Raw genomic sequence first — 26374 nt, 5'->3', positions numbered from 1 at the left:
GCATCACCCGCCGCCCCGCCAGGAGGAAGACGCCACCCTCGGCGGCAAACCGCCGACCCCAAGCGTTTGAGAAGAGCCCACTGAGCTTCGAGATTTGATGCGTCAGCGTTTAGCGCTGCTGACGGAGCACGTTGCCAACGTGCTAGTAACCCCTGCAGACTCCTGCGAGCTGCTGCTTCTAGATATGGTTAAACTGTTAGCAACCTCTAGGAGTAAAAGTAAGATTGTACAATACCATGTAAGCAAAGCGAAATCCGTGGTATTGAATGGCTTTAAGGCATTTAAACTGCTGGGTGGAGCCCCCTATGTAATGCTTAATGCTGTTTGTTGTGATTCATTGTGCCTATTTTTCATTATTTAGTAGGGTATTCATCAACCCACCAAGTAAAGTGAGCTACAACTGAAACAATGATTTGCCTGTCACAACGTATGGGGCACCAACCTGAGACGCAGTTTATGATGAAAGCCTTTTTTTTTTCTGTGAGTCTAGTTACTAGGCAGTGTAGTTAGCTGATTGCTAATAGTACCAATCACTAACCACACGGCCAGGTAAAAAGACTTGGGAATTCATCTAAATGAGCTGCCTGTGCATATCAATGTTCTGGGGGTGGGGGGGGGACTGGGGGGATTGGAATTTGCTAACATTACCCATTGCCTGTTTTTCAATAGGTCAGCCAAGAGAGATATCCACATGTTGGCTGATAAATATACAACATATGTAATATATGTATATCTTTATATACAATTTTTCAATATTGCTTCAGGCTCTGAACCAAAAAATTTTCGGATATGTTGGGGAATAGGATTTTTCTCCTTAGCTGACTGTCATTGTATAGATTTGTAATTATCAATTTTTGAGCTATCTTTCTGTGAGACTGTATTAATATCTTGAAAGCATAAAGTGCCATAAGGTCACTATGGAAACCATAAGGCCATAAGGAAACTAAATTGTGGTTATTACCAATGTGTCCATTTCCTTTCCTAAATTGGTTTTATGATGTCCATTTCAATTCCCGCCACAGTAATTACAACTTTCCTATCGCTGAAATGCTTAAATTGTTCCTAGATTAACCAGATCTCCCGGGAAAGCTATGCACATACACTTATTAATATTTTTATAAGAATTCATTAACCAAAATTTTTATAGTGTTTTTCATGAAGGGGCTGGGTCCACTCATCCGATATATTTACAACTGTTGCAGTCTAAGCAGCTTTTAGTGGGACTGATGTTACAATCTAAATCGACCGTCTTTCCGTAAGATTGGTCTTAAAGGATGCAGGGGGGAAAGTGTATAAAACATTATATACAGGGGTGCCTGTCAGCCCAGTTCACACCTCTAGCTTCCATAGGCTAGGTTGTTAGCTGCCTTATTGAATTCACCAACCACTGCAGGCCCAGAACTTCCCCATAGAGGGTGCTGAGCTACAGCAATCTGGTGTGGAAAGGGGATTGGGACGGTGGAGCTAAGGGAAGCTTTATTTAGACATAGTTCGGGGGAAAGGAAGCTGGTCGCGGGGCGGGGGGGTGGGGTGTAGGAGGCTAACTCAGAGTAAAAGAGAGCTGAAGTGCTCCCCCACTGACTCCAACAGGACAAGACGCCTCAAAGTTGATGTTTTGACTCTCCTATCTCGACTCCAAGGCTTGGACTGGTCCCGAAGTCTGCGATCACTGCAGAAGTGGGATTCAGGTGGCGCACAAGCGCGCACGCTAGACCCCAGCTTCTATCGAGGAAACTAAGGGCTTCCGGCCGTGGTTGTGGCCAACTTAGCGAGTTTCCGGCGGAGGCTTGGGGGTGGGGTGGGCGGGGTGGGGCTGGGAGAAGGGCAAGGGAGCTTGGAGAAGCATCCTGAGTTGACATGGAAACGAGGCCCAGCAACGGTCTTAGCAGCCGAAAGGAGTCGTGTGAAACTCACCCGCAGGGATTACTGGTGTTCACCGGCTCTTCGGATCGCGATGCCAACTTGGCCAAGCAGTTCTGGATCGGGGCATCAATGTATCCCCCTAACGAATCTCAGCTGGTGCTGTCCAGAGGTAGCAGTCAGCGTCTGCGGGTGGCGCGGCCCTCGAGGGGCAGTGTGCTTGGTGAGTAGCTGCCTCCTGTCAGCGATTTCTGCCTCCTCCCTAAACACAGGGCAGACACCAGAGCCCCTCCCAGGAGAAACTGCAGAACCTAATTCTAAATGTCTAAAACCCTGTACAAACAGTTCTAAAATCTTCCCAGCAATCCTTCCACCCCAAAATGATCGGTGGTATCTTTGTTACATCTAAAAGTCCATCTGAAAATATCCCTTGGTTATGACATCTATTTGTCTAAACAGTATAGAATAATCTGGGCAAATGTTATATGTTGGCCGAAAGGATATGAAGGATGGTTTTTTACATAATAGAGTTCCAAAGTGAAAGCCCTAGAGAAGGTTGAAGGCAGAGTCAACATTAGGAACCAAGTTCCCTAACCTGTAAGGCCTAAGATGGGAAACTGTTATGCAATTTTTACAGGTATAGAAAAATTAGATACCTTTAATGCTGTGGTTTTTCCAATGACTACTTCCCTTTTGTATTTTTTTAGAGAAAATTTACTTCCAGCCTTTTTTCCTTGAGAAAAGCAGTTAAGTACCAAGTTTTACACCTTTCAATATCCTAATTCCTAGACTCTTAAAAAAAAAATAGGTAATAAGTGTAAAGATACAACTTCTTCCTTTGGCATAACTTTCTGAATTGCATACCAAGACCCTGCCTCAGAGACCACCCCATTTATCCAGAGGAAAATGCCTAAATTCCTATAACATATTGAGTAGGAATGTAGAAATTGTAATCTATGATACTTCAAGTAAGTTCTGTTTAGAGACCTTTTCTTGTCTCTGGACTCGGGCTACTCCTCTTCTAAAGAGATTAGAGGTTCCCTGCAGCCAGAGCTAATTAATTCAATCTCCAGTTATTTATGAATCTGGTTCATAAAGTTTCAAGACAGTACGTATTTGTGTTTACCTTCCAACTTTATGTATTGCCTTTTAAACTTTAATTTTTTATCAACATTATTGTAAAATCATGATAAAATTATTTTAGATTGTATTTGATTCTGTTTTCTTTAGAGAGAAGAGATGTCACTGCTGAAACCCTAAAGATTCAGGAATCTGAGGAGAAAAAAAAGTATCTCCAAAAGGTAGGCCAATATTGCAGAAAGTCATCTGATTTTCATTAAAATTTCATTATTATTTTCCAACTCATCCCAATTATTCTTTTTTTAACGTATGTATATAAAAATTTTCTGCTTCTAGTATGTCAGCTTGAGCAATAGGAAAACCTTTATTAGAATTTTAATTAAAGTTTAAGAAATTCTATTAAACTTTGGCTATTCTCAGTCTCTGCAAAAGCCCAAGGATGTGTAAGAACAATGAAATCAGAGGGAAGTGGGGAAAGATGGATTCACACACTTTCCACCCAATAAGGCCCCAAACCATATACAGTGTTGTAAGAACAGAAATATTGTAAGAACAGGAAAAACTGAATAGAATTGACTTAATAGGTCAAAATTAAATGATCAGAGGAATGAGTCCATCATCTAGAGCCAGTTTGCCTAAAGGCTGCAATTAAACACATGGGTGTTGTCAAATCAACTGAACGTGTCTCTTCTTGGCAACATCCCTTGTTTGCTTTTATTTTGCAGGCACAACCTCTAACTCAACAATTAGTACAGTGATTTATAGAAACATTTTGTTTGGTTAATGGATAAATTCCATTCCTCTAACTGTTCCTGTACTATAAAAGCAGATAGAGGATTCGTCTGGCCAAATGTCTTTAATCAACAGATGTATTGGCAAAGTCCAAAAGACTTATTGGGAATTCTACATAAATTACAGAACAATGCATTTGAGTTTGCTGATCACATTAGTTTCCTTTGTGGACTCTTGGTGATTCCTCCAAAAAAATTAAGTGATTAGAAATAGTCAGCATTTTATTCTCTCTTGAGGATATTAGATAATGTATATTTATACCAGCACTTAATAATGGGAAGGGAACCTAATTCTCAGTGAAGCAAAAATCATTAAAAGTTGACTTCTTCAGCGCATTTTAATTTCATTTTTGGAAGGGATTAGAAATAAAAGATTAAAGACAAACTATTATCAACTTCTTTCATCTTTTGTCAAACAATTAAGACAATATGATGAGTTACAAGTAGATGTTCTGCTAATGGTAGTCTTAGAACTGATTTCCTTGCCTCAGGTTCTTCTATTATTAATTACTTAATTAATTCCCAGATGTCTATTGAGATCTTGCCATGTGCCAAGTACCATACTAGATGCTGGGAATACAAAGACAAGATGTGTTCCCTGATCTCAAGGAGTTTATAATCTGGTGGGGGAGAATGCCAATTAAAGGCAGGAATTATGATACATTTTTATGATAGATGTATGCAGTTAATACTATGGGAACACATTGAAGGACATCAAAGTCAAGCTTAAGGAGTCAAGAAATCTTCCCAAAGGAACTGAGTCTCAAAGAATGTATAGAGTTGAGCAAAAAAAGAATATCCTCCATGCTGCACTAGTTACCTTCCTAAAACCCAAATCCTATTGTGCTGTATTGCTGTATTAGTCTGCTAGGGCTGCCATAACAAAATACCACACACCAGGTGGCTTAAATAACAGAATTTTATTCTCTCACAGTTCTGGAGGCTGGAAGTCTGAGATCAACGTGCCTCCAGAGTTGGTTTCTGATGAAGCCTCCCTTCCGGGCTTCTAGATGGCCACCTTCTCACTGTATCCTCACATGGCAGAGGGAGAAAGCTTTAGTGTCTCTTCCCCATCTTGTAAGGACACCAGTCCTATTGTATTAGGGCCCCTAATGACCTCATTTAACTTTACCTCCCTAAAGGATCTGTTTCCAAATAGAGTTACACTGAGGGTTAGGGCTTCAACATAGGAATTGCAGGAGTGGGGGTGGAAATGACACAATTCAGTCCATACACCTACTTTTGTTCTTTTTCCCCTGGCTCTCCGTTTCTGCAGGATGGAGACCAGACTCTCCAGCATGGTATTCAAGTTCTTTTCCAGTCTGACTATAACCTGACTGGCTTCTACCACTCTCCTTCCTCCTTCCCCTATACCCCATCCTACCCCCAATGCAGCCTACTCGGTACTGTTGGTTCTCACCACTAGGCTTGGGCATATTATGTACCCCTCCCCATATGTGCTACCGAAGTGGTAAATGGGTAAAATATATTTTTTCTAAACCTAAATATGCACATTATACTGTGATATCTGCCAAATTGTACATTAAGTCAAGTGGGTCCTGCAATGCAGTATAAAGAAGATTCTATTATGTTGAGAGTACAAGATAAGAGACCTAACCAAGCAGCAAGCCAGCAGGATAGAAAGAGAATATTACTGAAACTGTGCCTTGCGAGTATATAGGAGAGCTGAATCAGTTTGGTACGATACAGTTCTAGTCAAACAATGCCATGGTGAAAAAAGCAAGAGAATTGTGTAATAACTGAAGGCTCTTACAGCTATCCTCAGATACTGTTGTGATGTGGTACTCATAACACCCAATTTAGTGGGTGTATACCATGTGCTATATATATTAAAGTAAGCACTGTATATGCATCAACTCATATTCTCCTTAAAATAGCCTCATGATGATTATTCCCATTTAATCAAACAAGGCTTAAATGATTTTCCAAAGTTCCCACAACTGGTAAGTGGCCGAGCCTAGATTCAAAGCCTGTCTCCTAACTCCAAAGCCTGTGAGACTCATTGTGTTGTAATGATTGCTGGCCACGGCGTTGTTCAGCTATGCTGCCAAATATTCTAAAATTCAAAACTGTGGTATGAATACAAGTATGAGAAACGGTGACTATATGCTCTTTCTTCAACCTACAATGCACTTTCGTGTCTCTACCTAAAATGCTGTCCCCCATTTACCTTCAAGGCCCAGCTCAAATGCAACTTCTCTGTGAAGCTTTCCCAGAGGGGACTTAGAGACAACAGAATGAATAGCTCCCTTCTCTGTGCTCTCAGAGCAAGTCACGATCTGTGTTATAGGTAATTGTGTTATAGGTATTGTGTTATAGGTATGTTTTCTGTCCTTCCTGCTAAATTCCAGGCACCGTAGGGTTTGGAAGTCTGACTCGGCCACTTACTATATGAGTGACCTTGAGCAGCCTATTTAATTAACCCCTGTGAGACTCAGCTTTCCTCAGGTAGAGAAGGAGGAATGATAAAAATATCCCCCTCATTGAGTTGGTATAAGATATGTAAAGCGCTGGGCTGTTGTTTTCTCTCAACAAATGTTAACTCTCTTTTCCTCCATGAGGGCAGAGGTCATTTCTTATTTACTTAACTCTCGTGCTTTTCCGGCTATTGAAACTCAGTAAATATCGATATTTGTTGATTGAATAAATAAATGCATAACTGAATTAATCAGTGAACATATGCTGTACACAGTGATAACACCACTTGGGTTAGCCTTTTGTACATATACACATCTGGCAAATTTTTCTAGGCTGGCAATTTTTGCAAGAATGTTCCCCAAAGCTAGTCTGTTTGCAAGTCTGCTTTAGGACCAATTTAGCATATCCCCTCGCATCTCGGTTTTGCTTTTACCTCGTGGGTCTATATATGATGGGAGGAAATGTGACTCCCTGTAATCACTAAGACATAGAATCTATTTTTGGATACTGCTGTTTTTCTAAGTCCGTAGTACTCTCTCTGCATTGCTGCCACCACCATCCTAGAATTCTTACCTTAATGGCAGAACATAAATGGGGAGGTGGGAGGTTCTAGGTAACTAATAAAACATTTACAATGATCTATTCAATTTGAGAATCTTCTACATATTTTGAACATATACATTTGTATAAGTAAAATGCCTGGTATAATTTTCATTATAAAAAGCGAAAAAATATTTCCCATCAAGTCTCTTAAAGGTTTTTTCTTCCACTTTCTCCTTAAAATTAATGAAAATCTAAAAATTTATCTCTGTCTCTCCTAAAAGTACTTTTATAGCTTTTTCTCCCCAACTGATACTGATTTTTCAGTTACTAAACTTTTAAAACTTTAATGTTATCCTCCATTTTGGAATATTTTCCAGGTTATAAATGCTTTTGGTTAGTGGACAAAATGCTATTAATCACAAGTACTATTTCTGCGATGGATATCCATGGCAGAAAATCAAGAACAATTTGAGTCTGTCAAGATTAAATGGCTTACCATGTCCATAAAGGAAACCTTATAGCACTCTACTGGACCATTATTCTTCCTTTGAGAGTTCTAAAGTAGTCTGAAAACATTATAAGAAATGAATAGTCAGCTAATTCTTTGAAATCATAAAACTAATTTGCTTTTTAGTTTTGCCACCTTTAAGAAAGCTCTTTAGCTGATTATCTCTTTATGAAAAGAATTATAAATGATTCATTTGCTGGGAGGAGGAAGAAAAGATCAGAGCAGTACTTTAAGGCATGTATATAGATGACGTATTTAGAAATGTCCATCTGGAATCAGAGTTTTAACGTGAGTGAATATAAACTAAAGATTTTCACAAGGAAAATATGCAATCTGCAGAACAACAATAAATATATACTCTTTATTGGGAATGGGGTTTTAATCTGTTCAGTCACACAACCTGTACAACCAATACTGACCATAGTGTAAGTCTTCCTCAAAAGTCAATTTGCTATATGGTGCTTCAATAAACCAGAAGCAAATCATGCTATGATGAGAACATTCTTAGAAAAAGAGTCTAAGAAGTTTCACAAAGGTGTATTTTTAGACACCGAATCATGAAAGTGGAAAACTTTAACATTATCCTCCATTATCTTACACTTTCAAAGGGATGCTCAGAATCATTATAAGTCAGTTTTGTAGAGCCAAACCAAAGATACAATAAACTTCCTCAGTGTCATTGCCCAGGATGCTCAGATAAAAGAAAATCCTCTTTGTTGTCAAATTGCCCAGGAATGGCTTCCCAGACAAACCAAATTTTTCTCAGTCACAGTGTTATCTGGCTTTGTTTTAATTTTGCTTTCCTGCCCTCATGTAATAATAACAAAGTTCCTTTTCCTCCATAAAATAAATACCATTAGGAAGTGGTGGATTTCTCCTTCACCAACAAAAGATACTTATTTAAATTCTTGTTGTTCCTAATTTGTCAAAGAATTCAAGAGGAAGAATCATAAAAACAGACTGTGCATTCACAGTAACGAGCAAATGTTGTGGTAGTAAATGATAATTAAAAGATTGCATAAATATGAATCACTCTTTTAAATCCTCTATTGTACCACTTTGTTTTCAAACGTTATTCAATCTTGGGAAACATTTTCAGTTGACAGGTGAGGTTCCCCTCTTAATCGTCTTTAGCAACATCTATGAAAAGATACTCAGGATAAGAAATGAGATTTGAGATCAAATAGCTGAATTCATTGCCCCAGGCAGACCCAGCCCCAGAGTTGGTTAGGGTCATGCCCCAAATGCATTGCATCCTCTTTTTTCCAAAGATCTGTATACTTTCTCTTCTGTATACATTCACCCTAAGAACAAAATAAAAGCATTTTAAGCCCTGCAGTACAATTAGGCAAGGACCCATACTATCTATCTCCTGGTAAAACATGATTAAATTAAACTACTGAACACAGAATGAAGCAAAAAAGGATGGTGTATTTTTTAAAATAAAGGCAGAACTATCAATTTGATTCCAGCTACAGGAAGCCTTATTGTTCAAATTTGTAAACACCTTATTAGCAGTAGGGTGAATCAAATAGAATTTATTGAAGAACTGGGTAATTCTGTGGATCAGGTAACTCAGAAAATACAACATACCTGAAATCAAATCCATAATCTGCCTTTTCCCTTTGCCTCTATCAAGATGAAAAGATATGTAGGTAAGTTATATTGGAGCCAGATAAGAAAATTTAAAATTTTATGTATCTATATTTACTTCACCATTTAATCACTTTCTATGCTAAGGTATTTTAGTCACCATAGGTGTGGTCAAGCATACCCTCGGAGCCTGAGGTGATACAGCCGTTTGTCTATTTGGCTCCTGAGATTGTGCAGTTCCCCAAGCCACTGTGTTGGTAATATAGTCAATCCTCATTATTCACAATTCCATATTTGCAAATTCACTTACTAGCTCACTAGCAACAGTTTATTTGTAACCCCAAAATCAATACCTGAAGCACTTTCATGGTCATTGGAGGACATTCACAGAGCAGAGAAAATTTGAGTTGCCCAACACATATGTTCCTAGCTGAGGTTGAACAAGGCAATGTTCTGCCTTCTTGTTTCAGCTCATACTGTGAACAGTATCCTTTTTGCAGTTTATTAAATGCCACGTTTTTTGCTTTTTTTTTTTTTGATGATTTCACTGTTTTAAATAGCCTCCAAGTGCTGAAGTACTGTCTAGTGTTCTTAAGTACAAGCAGGTTGGGATATGCCTTATGGAGAAAATACATGCATTAGATAAGCTTTATTCAGACATGAGTTATAAGTGCTGCTGGCTATGAGTTCAATGTTGATGAATCAACAAGGTATTTTAAATAAGGTGTCTATAAAGAGAAATACACATAAAACAAGGCTATACATTGATCCATTGGTGAAATGTTGTGATCAAAGACAGGCAGGAACCTAGGAGACATGATCAGCTTGGCGACAATGAGTCTACAGTTTCTTCCGCTTGGAAATGCTTTTCTCCTGTTTCTCCCTTTAGCTAATGCCTACTTGTATTTAAAAACAATTCAAAAATAGTCACATTCAAGTCTTTCCTCATCCTTATATATTCCCCAGGCTGATAATAAATGCCCCCTCTTTTGCGCTTCCCTAGTACCCTGTGCATTCCCCAGTCATAATCACTGACATATAGTACTGTGGTGTACTTGAGGTATGTACTGTGGTGTAGTTGAGGTATTTCTCCTGCAGGCTCTAAGTTTCTTAAGGAAAAGGATCATGACTTCTTCGACTTTATAAGCACAGGACCTGACAAATATCAGATGATCTCCTAACCTACCAAATAAATGCTTATGAGTGAATAAATAGATGAGTTAACTTGTCTGGACCAGAATCCTGCATGATAGTCCAGTTCCTTGAGCTGGCTGGCATATGAGGTACTCATTAATAGGAGGACGGTCCAAAATAGGATTCACCAAGACTCAGAGGCCTCACAGATTCAGAGGTAATGAACAGACACGTAGTCACTTGTGAAAAGGTTGTGCAAGCAACAGACAAGAGTGGAAATAGTCTGTAGGCCACAGAAGAAAGTCACAGTCAATGAGCATTAACAGTTCTCTGAAGGAAGCGATACCAGGAAAAGGCAATAAATGGAAATTTAAGATCATGGTGCCAAGATTCAACAGCATGTAAAAGAAATCTTGACGTGGGAATTAGAATTCAGCATCAGGAGTAGAAAATAAGTCAAGGCCACTGTCCCAGAGTGTCGGGGATACTAGACAAAGAAACAAGACAAGGACTTGAACACATGGGACAAGACAATATTCTATATAGTAGAAATTTGGTGCAGAGATAGGCTTGGTTTTAAAATTTAAAAAAAAAAAGCAAATTCCTAGAAGCATGTACCTTTCCCCCAAACTCCAATCACATCCCTAAACTTTTGTGTCATTCCCTACTGCCATACCCAGAAAACTACTTTAGAGCCATCAATATATGAGACAATTCACCTAACTATAGTAATTTTTTCTTGGCCAAGCCAAAAGATACTGATCAAAAATCAATTTACCAATAATTGATTCTATTGTTGAGATAAACTCTGTTAACTATTTAAGGAAGAAAAAGGCATATTTTCATTGTAACACTAATTTGGTAATTTATTTGAAAAAACTTAGAAGTTATTTAAGATATTTTATCTAAACTTTGAAACTTTTATTTTAAAGAATAAATTTTTAGAGCACTGAATAAGTAAAAACAGAAAGAAAAAAGATAGTTCTTAATTGTGGTTATAAAGTTTTATATATTACCTTTGCATTCTCTGGGGTTTATGGCCATAAATGTTCCCAATAGATATAATGTAGATGTTGGAGTAGGTGTAGACATTAGTCTCTATGTGTGAAGTTGAATTGGACATTGTATGGGTCTCAATGCATACAGGTGAGGGCCCTGCACTGAAGTGTAGGGTCAGAAGGCCAAACTGAACTTTACAGAATGTTTGCCCAAAGCAGTTGAAAAGTTTGTAGCCTTAAAAAAAGAAGAGACATAGGAAAGGAAAGGGCCAAAGCTGAAGAGACAATGTCAAGCTCAGGCAAGAAGAGCCAAGCAAAGACATCAACAGTAGGATAAGACCCCAAGCCAAAAGTTAGGAGAATCTGATTTGGAAAAATTGTGCAAGATTCACTCAACAAATATTTATTGAGTGAACATTAAAATTCAAATCTCACTTATTGCTTTTTTAAAGAATAAGTGCCTTTTAAAGCAAGCATTAAAGCAGTTTTTCACTTTGCTGTACACCTGGCATTGTGCTGGGCACTGGAGAACAATGATGAACAGCAACAAAAAACAAGATACAAACTCTGTCCTTATCTGAAACTTGCAATTTAATTAAGGAGAGAGATACTTATGAAGAATTTTACATGATATTAGAGGAACATTTAATAGGGCAGTATTGATCCAACCAAAAGAGTCAGGGAGAATTTCTGTGAAGGTTAAGCTGAGATTCGAAGGAAGAGTGGGCATTAATTAGGCCAGAAGGAGCAGTGGAGGGAGCACTACGGGAGCACTCCGGACCGTAGAAACAGCATAGCGCATGTCCGAAGCTGAATGGCCAGTGTGGTGATGGGAAGGTTAGGCCATAGTACATAAACAATAAGAAACCATTGAAAGGTTTTAAGTTGGGGGATGATAATATCAGATTTGTTTGAAAAAATTCAAGAGAATGAATTAAAAGTGGCTGGAGCAGAAGTGGGGAAACCAGAGTGAAGGCCATTGCAATCATCCAGTTGGGAGGTGATGGTAGCTTGGATTAGGAAAAAGTAGATAGATTTAAGAGATATTCAGGAAGTAAAATAAGTAGGACTTCAGTTGTGTATTGGATATGGATGGTGAGGCATAGCAAGGTATCAAAGATAACATAGTTTTCTGGCTTGCACAACAGGATGGATGGTGCCATTCTCTGAAACAAGGAACGTTAAATAAAGGTCAGGTGTTAGGGGCTTTGGGGAAGGCGGAAGGGGTTAGAAGTTCAGTTTTAGACTCATGGAGTGTGCCTTTGAGATAAGCAATGATAAGCCTATTCGAGCTGTCAAATAGGCCTGTGGGCTAAATATATGGGCTAGAGAAGTATGGGCCAGAGATGAGATAGAGTCATCTGGATGGAGAATCCCCCACCCTCTCCTTCATACAACCTAATGGGCAGGACAGGAGAGACATACCTGAAAGATGAGGTCAGTCCCATTCACCCATTCATCATATCTGTGTAACCATCAACATGATGAAAACATTAAAGACTCAACAGTTACTTGTTTGCTAAGGACAAGTCTTGGTAATTATCGTAGACCGAATCATCAATAGTATATAATTCAATCACATATAGAAGTATCTTTAATATATCTATACTTTATTGAATTTAAAGGTGTAATAATTCATTTTATGCTCATACTGTTCTCAACATGAAAGTTCAAATCTCACTTATTGCTTTTTTTAAAAAATAAGTGCCTTTTAAAGCAACATTAAAGTAGTTTTTCACTTTGCTGTACACCTGAAACTAACACAACATTGTAAATCAACTATACTCCAATAAAAATTTTAAAAAATTAAAAACAAGCTGGGGAAATTTAAAAAATAAATAAGTAAAGCAGTTTTTAAAAAGAGCTATGCAGGACTTCCCTGGTGGTCCAGTGGTTAAGAATCCACCTTCCAATGCAGGGGACGTGGGTTCCATCCCTGGTCAGGGAACTAAGATTCCACATGCCACGGGGCGACTAAGCCTGTGTGCCACAACTACAGAGTCCACGCGCTGTGGAGCCCATACGCCACAACTACAGAGCTCATGCACCACAACTACTGAGCCTGCACGCTCTGGAGCCCATGAGCCATGACTGGAGACAAGCCGGCATGCCGCACTGAAGACCTGACGCAGCTAAACATAAATAAATAAATAAATAAATATTTAAAAAAGGAAAAGTATTTAAAAAAATAAAATAAGAGCTATGCTCTTCAGGTAATTACTATTGGTTTTCCATTAAAATATATGTAACAGAATTAAGAAAAAATATGTAACAGAACCAAGAAAATACACATTTTTTTCTTTTTCAAAACAGATAAATTCATATTTTATCAAAACCAACATTTAAGAAAAATTGTTGACTCCCTTTTATGTAATGACTGATATGTTTCTCTCATTTTAGTAAGCCACTATTTTTCAAATGAAAATTATATATGCCCAAGCTGGGAATTGAGCCAGGATCAGGCAATTTTCAGGAGGTATGAAAATGTGCTTAGATGTGCATTTTTTTCTGCAAGTCAGCATTCTTCCTCCCTCCGATTAATAATCCTCTAACATCCACTCCCATAGATGACTGCCTTTAGATCTACCTTCTAAATATCAGATTAGAGCTGGAGAAAGCCTTTTCTCTGATTAGTCAGGCTATCTTTTAAAGTACATGGTAGATCATTTGCGGGCCAACAGTTCTGCATCTTATTATTATAGTAGATATAAATTTACTATATGGAAGTTGTAGAATCTACATAGCAGATTTCAATTAATAGACACAGGGAATGGTAGTAAATTCATAGAGTAAATTCACAGTTGAAGCATTCTGCTATCAAAATCAACAGGCCAAGAGGCACATACTGCCTTTTGGAATCAAGCCCAAATGTGAGACATAGTTTTACCTTAAGCCAATAGTAATGCTAACCTTCCCCAACTGCATTTTGTAACAGAACAGGAATAGAAGCTACTGAAGATTGACAGTGTAGAATAAGAACTAAGACTCCCTTGTGATTCCATCGGGCATTTAACTTGCAATTATTGGCATAGAGATAAAAATTAAATTCTGGAGCCTCAAGAAAAACATCAGATAATGTTCTCTAATCTCTGTAAAACCACAGAACTTGGTTCTGCTTAGGTAATATTCTAAAATTGGAATGTACTGTAATTCTCATTTTATACTTATAATCAAAAGTCATCATAAATATTTAGTGTACATTAAATAAGATCTTAGAAAGTTCATCAGTTTATAGGTACCACTATAGTTTAACTATTCTTTACCCTTTAACCACTTTTTGCAAAGTGCTACATGATTCCATAAAATAAATTAACTTTGATCAAGCAGACTTCACTCTGGATTAGCTCCCCCTGCTGTGTATTCCCATAGCACACATTTTCCACTAGAATATAAATTTTTCTGTGAGAGCAGAGACTGTCTTCTTCACAATGGTTAATCCTAATTAATTCTTCATTTCCAGAATCAAGATTGAATAAAGAAACCATTCTGTTAACTGTGTGTGTATGTGTGTGTAAGTGTGCCACAATCTCTACTATGTGTTTTAAGTAGTATAGCATAAGAAGCATGGAGTCAAACAGAACTGAGAATGAGTTTGAATCCTTGGCTCTGGCAGTTACTAGGTACCTAATTAATGTTAAGTGACCCTGAGAAAAGTTGTTAATTTTTATGTTGGTTGAGTTCCTTCTATTCGTAAGGAGACAATAATATCATCTACCTCAGGATTAAAGGAATTACACAAAGCCTGACATCCAGCACGTACCCAATGAAAGTTTGTTTTTATCTTCTCTGCTTTCCCTCTTTTTTTAACCCATAATTGAAAAATAAAATTTTAGGAAGTACAAAATAAGCTTTAGCATTAAATGAAATGGTTTGACCAAAGTGGTAAATCTCAAAGGTTGATGAGTAGATTATGAAAGACATGGTCACCCAGGTATCCACATCCTGATTAAACGACACAATCAAGACTGGCTTGCTCATACTGTAAAGAGACTCTCACATATTTTTCTTAACCCTATCTTCATCATCTGCAAAAAGAAAAATTACCACTGAAGGTATATTTTGAAATTTCAACTATGGAGCAAAATGTGTGGGCAAAGTTAATTTAACCATTGCACATAAATAAAATATAATTAAATTTTATCATAATGCCTCTCTCTACAAATATAGATTAAGAGGTAAATGTCATGATAATTCTGCAGCTCTAGATCAGTGCAGGTCAGGGTTCTCAATTAGAACCCTGTCAAAAATCAAGGGAGAAAAGAATATTACTATATTCCACTATATACACACCCTTTGCAACAGTTCTTGGAAACCTAGAAAAAGACTCTGGTATAGAAGCTAACTTAGAAGCCAAGGTTACTAGAAGTAGTGGATAGTACAGCAAGTAGACCCAACTCAATCCAAGGCAAGCCCAACCAATGAGCTAAATATTGACTAAAATTAGTTGAAATGAAAAATATGGCGCTAATCTGCATAAGTACTATAGGTTTGGTTTGTTTATTTTGTTTTCATGTTTGAGTAAATAGGTCTTTTTTTCCCTTGCAATAGTTTGGTAAGTTACTAGGAAATCGTCCATTTCATCTACATTTTCAAATTTATTTGTGTGAAGGATTCATGGTGTTTTTAATCATCTTTGTACTCTCTGCTGAGCTCTAGTTATTACCCCTTTTCATTTCTAATCATTTGCATCCTTTTTTCTTAAGTAATTATATCAAAGGATTATCTATTTTAATAGTCTTCAAAAAACCAACATTTGTTTTTATTATCCTCTGTCATTATTTTTGTTTCCTATGTTATCAGTTCTTGATTTTTATTACTTCTCCCTTCAATTTTGGGTTAGTTCTTATTTTCATTCTAACTTCCTTCCCTTCTCACTTTGTTTCTTAATTTTCCACTTTATCTCTTTTCTAATATAAGTATTTATAGTTATAACTAGCCCTCAAAGTACTATTTTAGCTGCAACTCACAAGCTATCTAATGTTTTCATTATTATTGCACTTTAAGTATTTTTAAATTTTTATTTTGATTTATAGTTTGTCCCATGAAGTATTTAGAAGTATGCTTTTTAATTTCCAAATCTGTGAAGTCTTCTTATCTCTTTTTTATTTCTAACTTATTAATATTGAGGTCAGAAATATAGTTCCTATCTTCTACTAAATCAAGTATAAACAGAGCTATCTTTATGTCAATGTCCTCAGCATGATGCCATTCAACTATCCTATCCTATATACCTCTATTCCCCAAAACAAACATCTTGTCCCAGTCAAGCGAGGCTTATCGCCATCTTTCAGCAACTCTAAGTTTGTTCCTGCCTCTACATCTCCATTTATTTTTAATTGGATGAACTGCTATCTGCTTTTCATCACTGAGCATGCTTTTTGTATCATGATCATTAAGCTGCTCCCCTAGCTGCCTTTCTCCCTTTGATGTATTATCTTTAAATCCTTAGATTATTTATTTTAGAGGTCCTTTAGGGTTCTTCTAAAATTTTTACATGTTTTAAAATCTTAAACTTATATTAAGATTTTAGATTCAGCAATGAATTTGTGTAAATATTATTTTCCTTTATGTGCTTTTTTTCACATGTTTTAATGGTTGTGTCATGAGCATGTATTGCATTGATAGCCAATGGAAAGAATAAATACTTTTTAATTTCTACTTGAGTTAATATATTTCCCCCAGTGCTTCCTAGTCTATTTTCTTCAAGTGTTTTTCCTTTTCCAACCATCTGCTCCTCTCACCAGAGAATAGTAATATTTTTGAGAACTAACTACACAGCATATATACTCTAAGTCCTTTACTCATATCCTTATTTAATCATCAGAACAGCTTTGTCTGAGAAGCTTTATAATTACCGATGAGGAAGCTGAAGCACAAACATGTAAGTGACTTTTTCAAGGTCACACTGCTAAAATATAGTAAAGACAGTTTGAACCTGGGTCCATCTGACAGTGGAGCCAATGTGCTTAACTACTATACCACACTGGTTTCAAGAGTTTCTAGATTCTCTAGGTATCGGGATGGTTGCCAGGTAACTAAGCAAAGAGCTTATTGAATTGGAACCAGTTCAATACTCTTCTAAGATATTCTTAAGATTAAATTCAGTAATTAGTCTCCTATACTGTGGTGGTCAAGAGAAATTTTCTTTTGGTAATGTAGATAGGTAATCAGAGAAATAAACACTACCATATGCTATCTTTGATGAATGTTTCAGTCAAAAATTTTTAATCATAATACAAGGAAGAAACGTATTTTTCATATGAGAACCAGGTCTTGAGAAGAAAGGACCTTTCTTTTAGAGTCTAGTGCTTATTAAGAGCTTTTTTATAACTGAAATTTAACTGAGGAAAATGTTTATAATACACTGGAGAATTTGTAGAGGAATTTCTACTGCATAAAGGGCAAGTAATATCTTAGATATCGCTCCTTGTTTCTCCTTTCTTCCTTCCAACTCTAGTCACTAACTCACCTGTAGGTAAGAGGTTGAATCATCAAAAATCCTCCATGCCTGTACACAGAAGGTGGGTAATCCATCCTTTCCTCCTTTTTCCCACTCTTTCACATTTTGAAAGCATTGGAAAAAAATTTTTATATAATAATAATAGCTACCATTTATTGAATATCCACTGTATGCCATGCATTGTTAAGCAATGTTTGTATTATCTCCAGTTTTCACAACCTTCCTTATAGATGAGAAATCAATACTCAGAGAAGTGGTTCTTTGATTTACCCAAGGTCACAAACCTCTAACCAATGGGATAGTGATTACATTGGAAGGAGGAAAGGAGGAACCAGGAGGAATAGTTAAGATATTACTTGCCATTAATCACAGAGCAGAATTGGGGTTCAGACCCAAATGTATTTGACTCCACTAATCTATGTTACCACCCAAATTGTTTGGCTCTGAAAAGCCAAAAATAGAGAACTCAGCAGCTTAATCCTTGAAGTGGCACTAAAATTCATTAACCTTCTATGAGATATTAAATGTATAAATGATCATATCCTAACTTACTAAAATCACTTTTTATTCTGTAATTTATTTTTTCGGGAGTAGGATATAACTATAAGTAATATGACTAAAATGTATAATATAAGAAAATATCCAGCATTAAAATATTATAAATATATTATGATACATAAGTCTTGGGGATATAATATACAAATTATGACTATAATAAAAAATACTGTACTGGTATATTTGAAAGTTGCTAAGAGAATATATCCTAAAAGTTTTCATCGAAAGTTAAAAAAGGGCTTCCCTGGTGGCGCAGTGGTTGAGAGTCCGCCTGCCGATGCAGGGGACACGGGTTCGTGCCCTAGTCCGGGAGGATCCCACATGCCGCGAAGCGGCTGGGCCCGTGAGCCATGGGCGCTGAGCCTGCGCGTCTGAAGCCTGTGCTCCGCAACGGGAGAGGCCACAGCAGTGAGAGGCCCGCGTACCGCAAAAAAAAAAAAAAAGTAAAAACAATTTTGTAGTTATATGAGATGATGGATGGTAACTAAACTCAAGTACTAATCATTTCACAATATGTATACATGTCAAGTCATTACGCTGTACACCTTGAACTTACACAGTGTTGTATGCCAGTTATATCACAACAAAAACTGAAAAAAAATTATAAATTCTGACCCCCTTATGCTATTATTTTAAGAATTAATAAATGATTTAAATGTCTTATAAATTCCATTAATGAACACAACCGAAACACCATGGTTAGAAATGAGAATTCTTTTGTTGTTATGAAATTAACAAGTAAATTATTTATCCCTACTAATAAGGTAAATTGTAAGAATTTTCTCTTACCACTGAATGTATTTAGTTATCATGGCAGAGATTTCTTAGAATAGTTGGCACTGTTTTTGTTCTGATGACACAGTTGCCTACAGTAGTTTTGTTATGCATTCCCAGGAAACATGTCCAGGAAGCAGAAATCAAATCATATTTGAAAACTTTGTTTCTGGTGCATTATATTAAAAAACGGATTAACTTTTGTAATATAATATAATCCATTATAATAAAAAAGTACCTGAAATCAAAATTTAAATGAATGACTTTTTTACTCTACTATTATTTAGAGTCTTATAACTAAATATTTGTTCATTTATATTAGAAGCATTATGACAATATAACTTGCCTGTGACTACCCAATAGTTACACAGAAAATAATCATATAGTTTTGTTCATAGGGGATTTTAAGAACTAAACTTACCCACTGTTTAATTTCACTTTCTAAAACTTTTTTTTTTTTGCTTAGACTAATGATTGTGCATTAGTGTAATGGGTTCATTCATATATAATGACAAATCAATTCAACAAAAATTCATTGAGTATCATTTACAAGGCACTGTTAAGCTCTAAGGAAGGATAAAAGGATGAGTAACACTCTGAAAGAGACATGGTAGCAACTATGAGATAAAGCAGGGAAAGTAAGATCAATACTGTAATAAGGGTATAAAGTGCTGTGTAATCACAGTATGGGAGCATTTAATTCCCACTGAGTACATGTGTAATGGGGGAAAAGAAACTAACATTGAATATCTACACTGAAAATATCCCAGGTCTTTTTCTATAGACATTATTTTATTCAATCCATAGCAAATTGACAGGTAGTTTTAAATTAGCTTAGTTTTTCAGAAACAGAATCACAGAAAACTAACTTATGGTTACGAAAGGGGAAAGGTGCAGGGGAGGGATAAACTGGGAGTTTGGGAATGACATATACACACTACCATACTTTTAAAATAGATAACCAACAAGAACGTATTTTATAGCACAGGGAACTCTGCTCAATATTCTGTAATAACCTAAATGGGAAAAGAATTTGAAAAAGAATAGATACCTGTATATGTATAACTGGAAAAAAAATAAGCTTAGTTTTTAAAAGACCCTGAATTTTTTTTCCTTTCAATCTCTGTGATACATGATGCCTTAAATTCAAGTAAAAAGAAGAAATCTTGTCCCAAAATAAATAAAATTAAAACTCTGTAGGCTCTTAAAAGGCAAGATTAATATGACTTGAGCGGAACGAAGCAAAGCCAAAGCAGCAGTGTACTCTGCCGATTACTCGTGCAGCAGCACAGCCCCTCCTCCCACGTCTCGGTGGAGCGTGCCTGAGCTTTGCAGCTTCTCTTGCAGCCATGAGGACTAAAGACTCATCCTGAGGAATTACTTAGTAATATGCAGCCTCCAGGGCTTTGCACACCCTGTTTCCTCTGCCTCGAAAGCTTTCTTCCCCATCCCATCTGTACTGTTATCTGGTGACTACGCTTTCAGGCCTAATCTTGGACATCACCTCCACTGGGATATCTTCTCTGAGTTTCCCCCACAGATACATACACACCTTCATCTGAACCTCCTCGGTTCTCTTATTTCATCCTATTCTAATCCCGTTGTAGTATATGTGAGGTGAGACTATTGTCTTTTTCTCCACAAGTCTGCCATCACCTGGCAGGCAAGAATGGTATTTTGTTCAGCCCCTAGCACAGTAATGTTGCATCATAGGTGCTCATTACAGATTGAAATGTGTCCCACCAAAAAAGGAGACATGTTGAAGTCCTAACCCCCAGTACCATGAAAAGTGACCTCATTTGGAAATAGAATCATTGTGTTTAAAATTAGTTAAGAAGTTAATACTAGAGTAGGGTGGGCCCCTAATTCAACATGACTGGTGTCCTCATAGGACAACCATGTGAAGACAGGGAGAAAGCAACATGCCACCGAAAGCAGAGATTAGAGCTACACAGCTGCCAGCCAAAGAAAGCCCCAGGTTGCCAGCAAATGACCAGAAGCTAGGAAGAGGCAAGGAAGGATGCCCCTACAGGTTTCAGAGGGAGCATGGCCCTGCTGACACCTTGTTTTGGACTTCTAGCCTCCAGAACCATGTGACAATAAATATCTGTTGTTTTAAGCCATCTAGATTTTGATACTTCGTTACTGCAGCCCTAGGAAAATAATGCAGTGCTTAATAAATTTGAATGGATGGATAGATGACAGAATTTTTACCGAGATATGACAAATCTATGTCCATTCTCAGTTATATCTTCCTTCTAGCCTTGATCTAAGCAGACCTTCTTTCATTTTATTTGGCCATTTGAACCTACAAGTTTGATTTGTCAGATTCTCAGATTTCTTTCTCCTCTTGTTCACAAACACTCCAGATGCGATTTTCTGCCTCGCCATCTCCAATACTGAACATAACTGTATTCTATGAAAAAAATTTTGTACCCATATTTGCCTCTTTGTATACAGTCTGTATCTTGATAAATCTTTGTGCCTGCACTAAAATAGTGGGGGGTTTTGTTTTGTTTTGTTTTTTACTCTTAAGAAAACTAACCTGAGGATGCGCATGTCTCAATATCTTAAGACAGAGGAGCAATGGCGTGTGAGATTCTGTTCTGTATGTATGCTACTTAGAAGAGCCCTCTTGCCATGGATGTCCATGGCAGCATGCTGTTTGAGCTGGCTGATTTTGTGTCTTGCTACCATTTAGTGGCAATTTAGTGTGGTGGCCAATAGCTTGGGCTTTGTTTTCAAGTAGAGCTGGTATCAAATCCAGTTCTGCCACTTAAAACCTTGAGTAAGGTAGTTAACCTTAGTATTCTTCACATTCCTCATATATAAAATGGGATGATAGTGATGTCAAAATTCTGAGTTACTATAAGAAAATAATGATAAAACATATCAAGTTCTTAGTATGGTTCATGTAGTAAAGTCAATAAAAGTTATTATATGGGCAAGAAAAATTCTCTCCATTTAGAATCAAATTCAAATTATTTTGTAAAGCAACATCCTCTGGAATAAAAACTGAATTGTGTTATAAATGAAAAGTATAAAACTATCATGGAAAGAATTTTTAATTCTGCCCCAAAATACAAGAAGGAAAATGGAAAAAATCCTACCCCCACCATGGACACATAGCTTTATTATTGAGTCAAAAGACTCATCTGCTCTTTTTTTTTTTTTTTCCTTTAAACAGGCTAAAAAGAGAGATGAGATTATCCAACTCTTAAAAAAACAAAGAGAAGAAAGGATCTCGGTGAGACTGATAGTGAGACATTCAGATAAACCTCGGGGCAGGGCGGGGTGGGGGTGGTGGTGATATGAACTATGGCAAATTCTGAGAGGTTTTATAGCTTTACTCCTTAAATCTTGGTGTCCATGGTCCAGAGCCTTTTATATGCTGGAGGGGGCAGGGCATAGACATCAGATAATCTGACAGTCCTTGATAAACCAAAGATATCTCCACAGTGTGCAACTCTGCTGGCACAGAAATGGTGCTCTTGTCTCTGGGCTTATTGTCACATGTTGTAAAGCCGTAGGATATTAACATGGGCTACTTCATTGCTAGTATTTGTTTTACAATGATTGATCTTGCTTAGGTCCTACAAAAACAAATGCTAAATGAAGAGGAAAAAACAATAAAAGCAATAGCACCGCATACACTTCCGGATGTACAAACACACTCTCCTAAATGAACCCCAAATGCCCTAATCTGGACCATTTCTAACCCCACAGTCTCCAGGTTTAAGAAGCTGGTCATTATAAACTCTGTGATAATTTTACCTCAGATTTTTTTCAAGTAAGTAAATTTCAGTCAGTGCAAGAACTAAAAATTTTCCTTTTTTATTTTTATTTTGTTTTGTTTTAGAAAGAACTGGTTTCCCTTCCTTATAAACCAAAAGCCAAAGTACACAAAGCAAAGTAAGTTTACTTCTGTCAAAGAAGTGCTTTTTTTTTTTTTTAATCAGTTTGCTCCCTACCTTCAAATCTTCTAAAAACCCACCCACTGTTTTAGAGATTTCTTGCCTTGAGAAAACTTTCTTCTGCTCATCTACATTAAAGCCTGTGCCCACTTACATGTCTGTGCAACATGCAAGTATAAACTGGTGCAAACAGGAGAGTAGATCAACCTCGAGTCTGTACACATTCTCTTCCCCTCCTTTCTCATCCTGGGTAATTGTATTCACCTGCCATCACTCCCCTTCAGTACCCCTATCCCCTACCCACACCTAGCCCTGCCATCTTTGGCAGATCAGCAGGTCTTCTAGATTATCGACTCTGATACCACCAAAGGCATACCTAAGCTTGCTAAATCTAAGTTCATGTAGCAAGGGCTCTAGCTTCACAGTGATGGGTTAATAGCCTTATCACCGGAATAATGTTAGAGCAGCACCAGGAACATGGTCCAGAAGAGTTTAAAGGAAACCGGCTATCACTGGTTAATCACGAAAGAATCCCTAATAAAAAATGTAAATGTCTTCATTATTGTATTCTGATTGAAACCCAATGTGGCTAACTCGACATTAATTTGACAAATATTTATTTGCATACTACATTCAGGGAAAAACAAAAAGTAATAGAATTTTTATTCTTATCTAATTGGTATTGAGGCCGACTTCCTTGAATGTTATCAGATGTTATTAGTGAAAAATTAATATGTCTATGCTGATTTTTAAAACTTCTGAAAAAATGGAAGGATCACTTAATCACCTGGCTATATTGTCTATACAATGTTCAACAACTTAATTTCTTGCTTTTCAGCTAGATGATTTGACTTAGCTTCTAAGGGTGAAGCAAAACTAGTCCAGTCAAAAGTTCACTTATCTGATTCAGATAATGAAGATTGCTACTTGAATTGTATCAACAGATCTGTCTGGGTACCTTAGATTTCTGTGCATATTTTTATAGGAGTGATCAGAACAGTCCTGTTACTATCCATGTAGATTCACCTAAGAGTAAAACAGTATTTCACAACTTGAACAGATAATTCTCTTAATGATTTAAGTGCTTACCTAATTCCTTTTGTGTACCAGGTTGGCCTCCCTCCTGTGTCCTGAAGCCTTGAATTCTATTCCATTTCACTATGACATCTTCTTCCCATGAGCTTCTTACACAGTCACTGTCTGCACCATTCTTTTGGCAGTTAGTCATGCACTACTTTGTGCCCATATTTTATAATTATTCAACTCTTATTATCTCTTAAGTTGTTATTTAACTTTTCACATATTTTTTACTCGTCTATGACTATATTGTAAGTTCCATGAGAAACTGGGTCACCCAAAGTGCCTAGCACACTGCCTCCATGTAGGAATTCAGAAAATATTTGTTACCCCCCCAAATTTTTTTTTTTTGGCCATGCCAAGTGGCTTCCAGGATCTTAGTTCCCCAACAGGGATTGAACCTGGGCCCGACGGCGAAGGCGCCAAGTCCTAACCACTGGACTACGAGGGAATTCCCTGTAACAAAAAATTTTAGCTAAAAAATGTCATGTAGTTCAGCATTAGCTAATTTAGAAAGTGGTGTTTCTATACTGTACAGTAATTTGTAAACATTTTTAAATTTGTGAAATATCTTAAACACAATTTTAATTTTGCCCTCTTTTTCCTCCCGCCATCCTTTCCTATCTACCCAAACTTTCCCCACATATACAGATATGCCCTTACCATCACTCCTTCATCAGATCTTAGGATACTCCAGGTCCCCTTCTGTCAGAAAGAAAGAACTAGAAAGTGTGTACATAGTAAAGTTTCAGTGGCACTATGTTTTTTTATCCAATACTTGCATCGTAAAAGAGGGCTGACAAGAAGGAACAATGGGTCATCCAAAGAAATCAATCACCAATGATGAAATCTCAGAGGTTTGACTCAGGTGAGCACAATATATTTAAGTTTAGGAAGTCTGCTCCTGTGCCCTTCAGGTCACACTTGACAGTGGAATGACCACTCCTCCCACACAGATGTTTACACTTGATTGCAAAATCTAAGGCATAGTCAGAATGCAAGACAGCAAATCTTTATTGGAGAAACTTTCAAAAGTATTTTCATGCCACGTTGTGTTCACAACTACAGAGTTCTGTGTATTGGAACTGATTCATGTTACTGCCAACAGGAAAGTGATTTCAGAGTCAGATAAAGAAGACCAGGAAGAAGTCAAAGCCTTGGACTAATTTGATTGACACATGGGAGAGGATGGCTCACTTAGATCTTCACTTTTGAAACAACCTGCTCTTACATCAGCATCATTGGAATCAGTTAAATTAGACAAAGAAATAAAAGTTAAATATGTAGCACTTCTAGGAATTTTACCAGTTATTGAATACTTGTGTCTATTTTACTTAGTGAATATCACTGTATTTGGTACCACACAGTAATCGTCTCTCTCATCTTATACATTCACAAACTCCTCTTTATCTTGTTTTCATTTGAAGGGTATTTCCAAAATTGCTATATTTGGTCTATGTTATGAATATCAGATAAACAAGAAACAGGGGCTTTATGTGCTTCAACTTGCAGACCACCAGTAAAAACAGTTAATAAGGAAATAGAGATGAAAGGTCAGTCCTGAAAACTTTAAAGTCTTCTTGCAGTAAAAAAAAAAAAATCCATTTCCCAAAATTTGGTTTACTCAGTTTCTGGAACATGTCTAAAGTCAGAAGTGAATTGCCTCTAGTTCTGTGACTAGCTGGCTCAACATTCCTTTGTCTTATTTATTTATACTTTTTTTTATACAGCAGGTTCTTATTAGTCATCAATTTTATACACATCAGTGTATACATGTCAATCCCAATCGCCCAATTCATCACACCACCACCACCACCACCACCCCTCCACTTTCCCCTCTTGGTGTCCATACATTTGTTCTCTACATCTGTGTCTCAGTTTCTGCCCTGCAAACCAGTTCATCTGTACCATTTTTCTAGGTTCCACATATATGCGTTAATATACGATATTTGTTTTTCTCTTTCTTACTTACTTCACTCTGTATGACAGTCTCAAGATCCATCCACGTCTCAACAAATGACCCAATTTCATTCCTTTTTCTGGCCAAGTAATATTCCATTGTATATATGTACCACATCTTCTTTATCCATTCGTCTGTCGATGGGCATTTAGGTTGCTTCCATGTCCTGGCTATTGTAAATAGTGCTGCAGTGAACATTGGGGTGCATGTGTCTTTTTGAATTATGGTTTTCTCTGGGTATATGCCCAGTAGTGGGATTGCTGGGTCATATGGTAATTCTATTTTTAGTTTTTTAAGGAACCTCCATACTGTTCTCCATAGTGACTGTATCAATTTACATTCCCACCAACACTGCAAGAGGGTTCCCTTTTCTCCACACCCTCTCCAGCATTTGCTGTTTGTAGATTTTCTGATGATTCCCATTCTAACTGGTGTGAGGTGATACCTCATTGTAGTTTTATTTTGTTTATTTGTTTTTAATATTTATTTATTTATTTTTGGCTGTGTTGGGTCTTCGTTTCTGTGCGAGGGCTTTCTCTAGCTGCAGTGAGCGGGGGCCATTCTTCATCGCAGTGCGCGGGCCTCTCTTGTTGCGGAGCACAAGCTCCAGATGCACAGGCTCAGTAGTTGTGACTCACAGGCCTAGTTGCTCTGCAGCATGTGGGATCCCCCCAGACCAGGGCTCGAA

The 26374-nt window shown here is 37.2% G+C and overlaps 1 protein-coding gene across 1 annotated transcript; it reads left to right on the top strand.

The window, feature by feature from the left end:
• Window positions 1-1856: 1856 nt before the first annotated feature.
• HOATZ (HOATZ cilia and flagella associated protein) lies at window positions 1857-25034 on the top strand. The gene is made up of 6 exons (XM_027082362.1): window positions 1857-2083; window positions 2568-2606; window positions 3091-3161; window positions 21923-21982; window positions 22595-22647; window positions 24835-25034. The coding sequence occupies exons 1-6, from the start codon at window positions 1858-1860 to the stop codon at window positions 24890-24892; spliced, it is 507 nt and encodes a 168-aa protein (XP_026938163.1). The 5' UTR covers window position 1857; the 3' UTR covers window positions 24893-25034.
• The last annotated feature ends 1340 nt before the right edge of the window (window positions 25035-26374 follow it).

Source organism: Aethalodelphis obliquidens, unplaced genomic scaffold (assembly GCF_003676395.1).
Source record: "Aethalodelphis obliquidens isolate GAN/ISIS:26980383/991018 unplaced genomic scaffold, ASM367639v1 scaffold46, whole genome shotgun sequence".
Taxonomy (NCBI): domain Eukaryota; kingdom Metazoa; phylum Chordata; class Mammalia; order Artiodactyla; family Delphinidae; genus Aethalodelphis; species Aethalodelphis obliquidens.
Note: the sequence above shows the minus strand (reverse complement) of the source record. Positions and strands in the feature narration are given on the sequence as shown.

What these genes read in the sequence shown, in the direction of transcription:
- HOATZ (XM_027082362.1), top strand. Translation starts at nt 1,858, where the DNA reads ATGGAAACGAGGCCCAGCAACGGTCTTAGCAGCCGAAAGGAGTCGTGT. An exon ending in TTTTTTCCTTGAGAAAAGCA is followed by an intron (nt 2,607 to 3,090) that starts GTTAAGTACCAA and finishes TGTTTTCTTTAG; the next exon opens with AGAGAAGAGATGTCACTGCT. An exon ending in GCCAAAGTACACAAAGCAAA is followed by an intron (nt 22,648 to 24,834) that starts GTAAGTTTACTT and finishes TACTGCCAACAG; the next exon opens with GAAAGTGATTTCAGAGTCAG.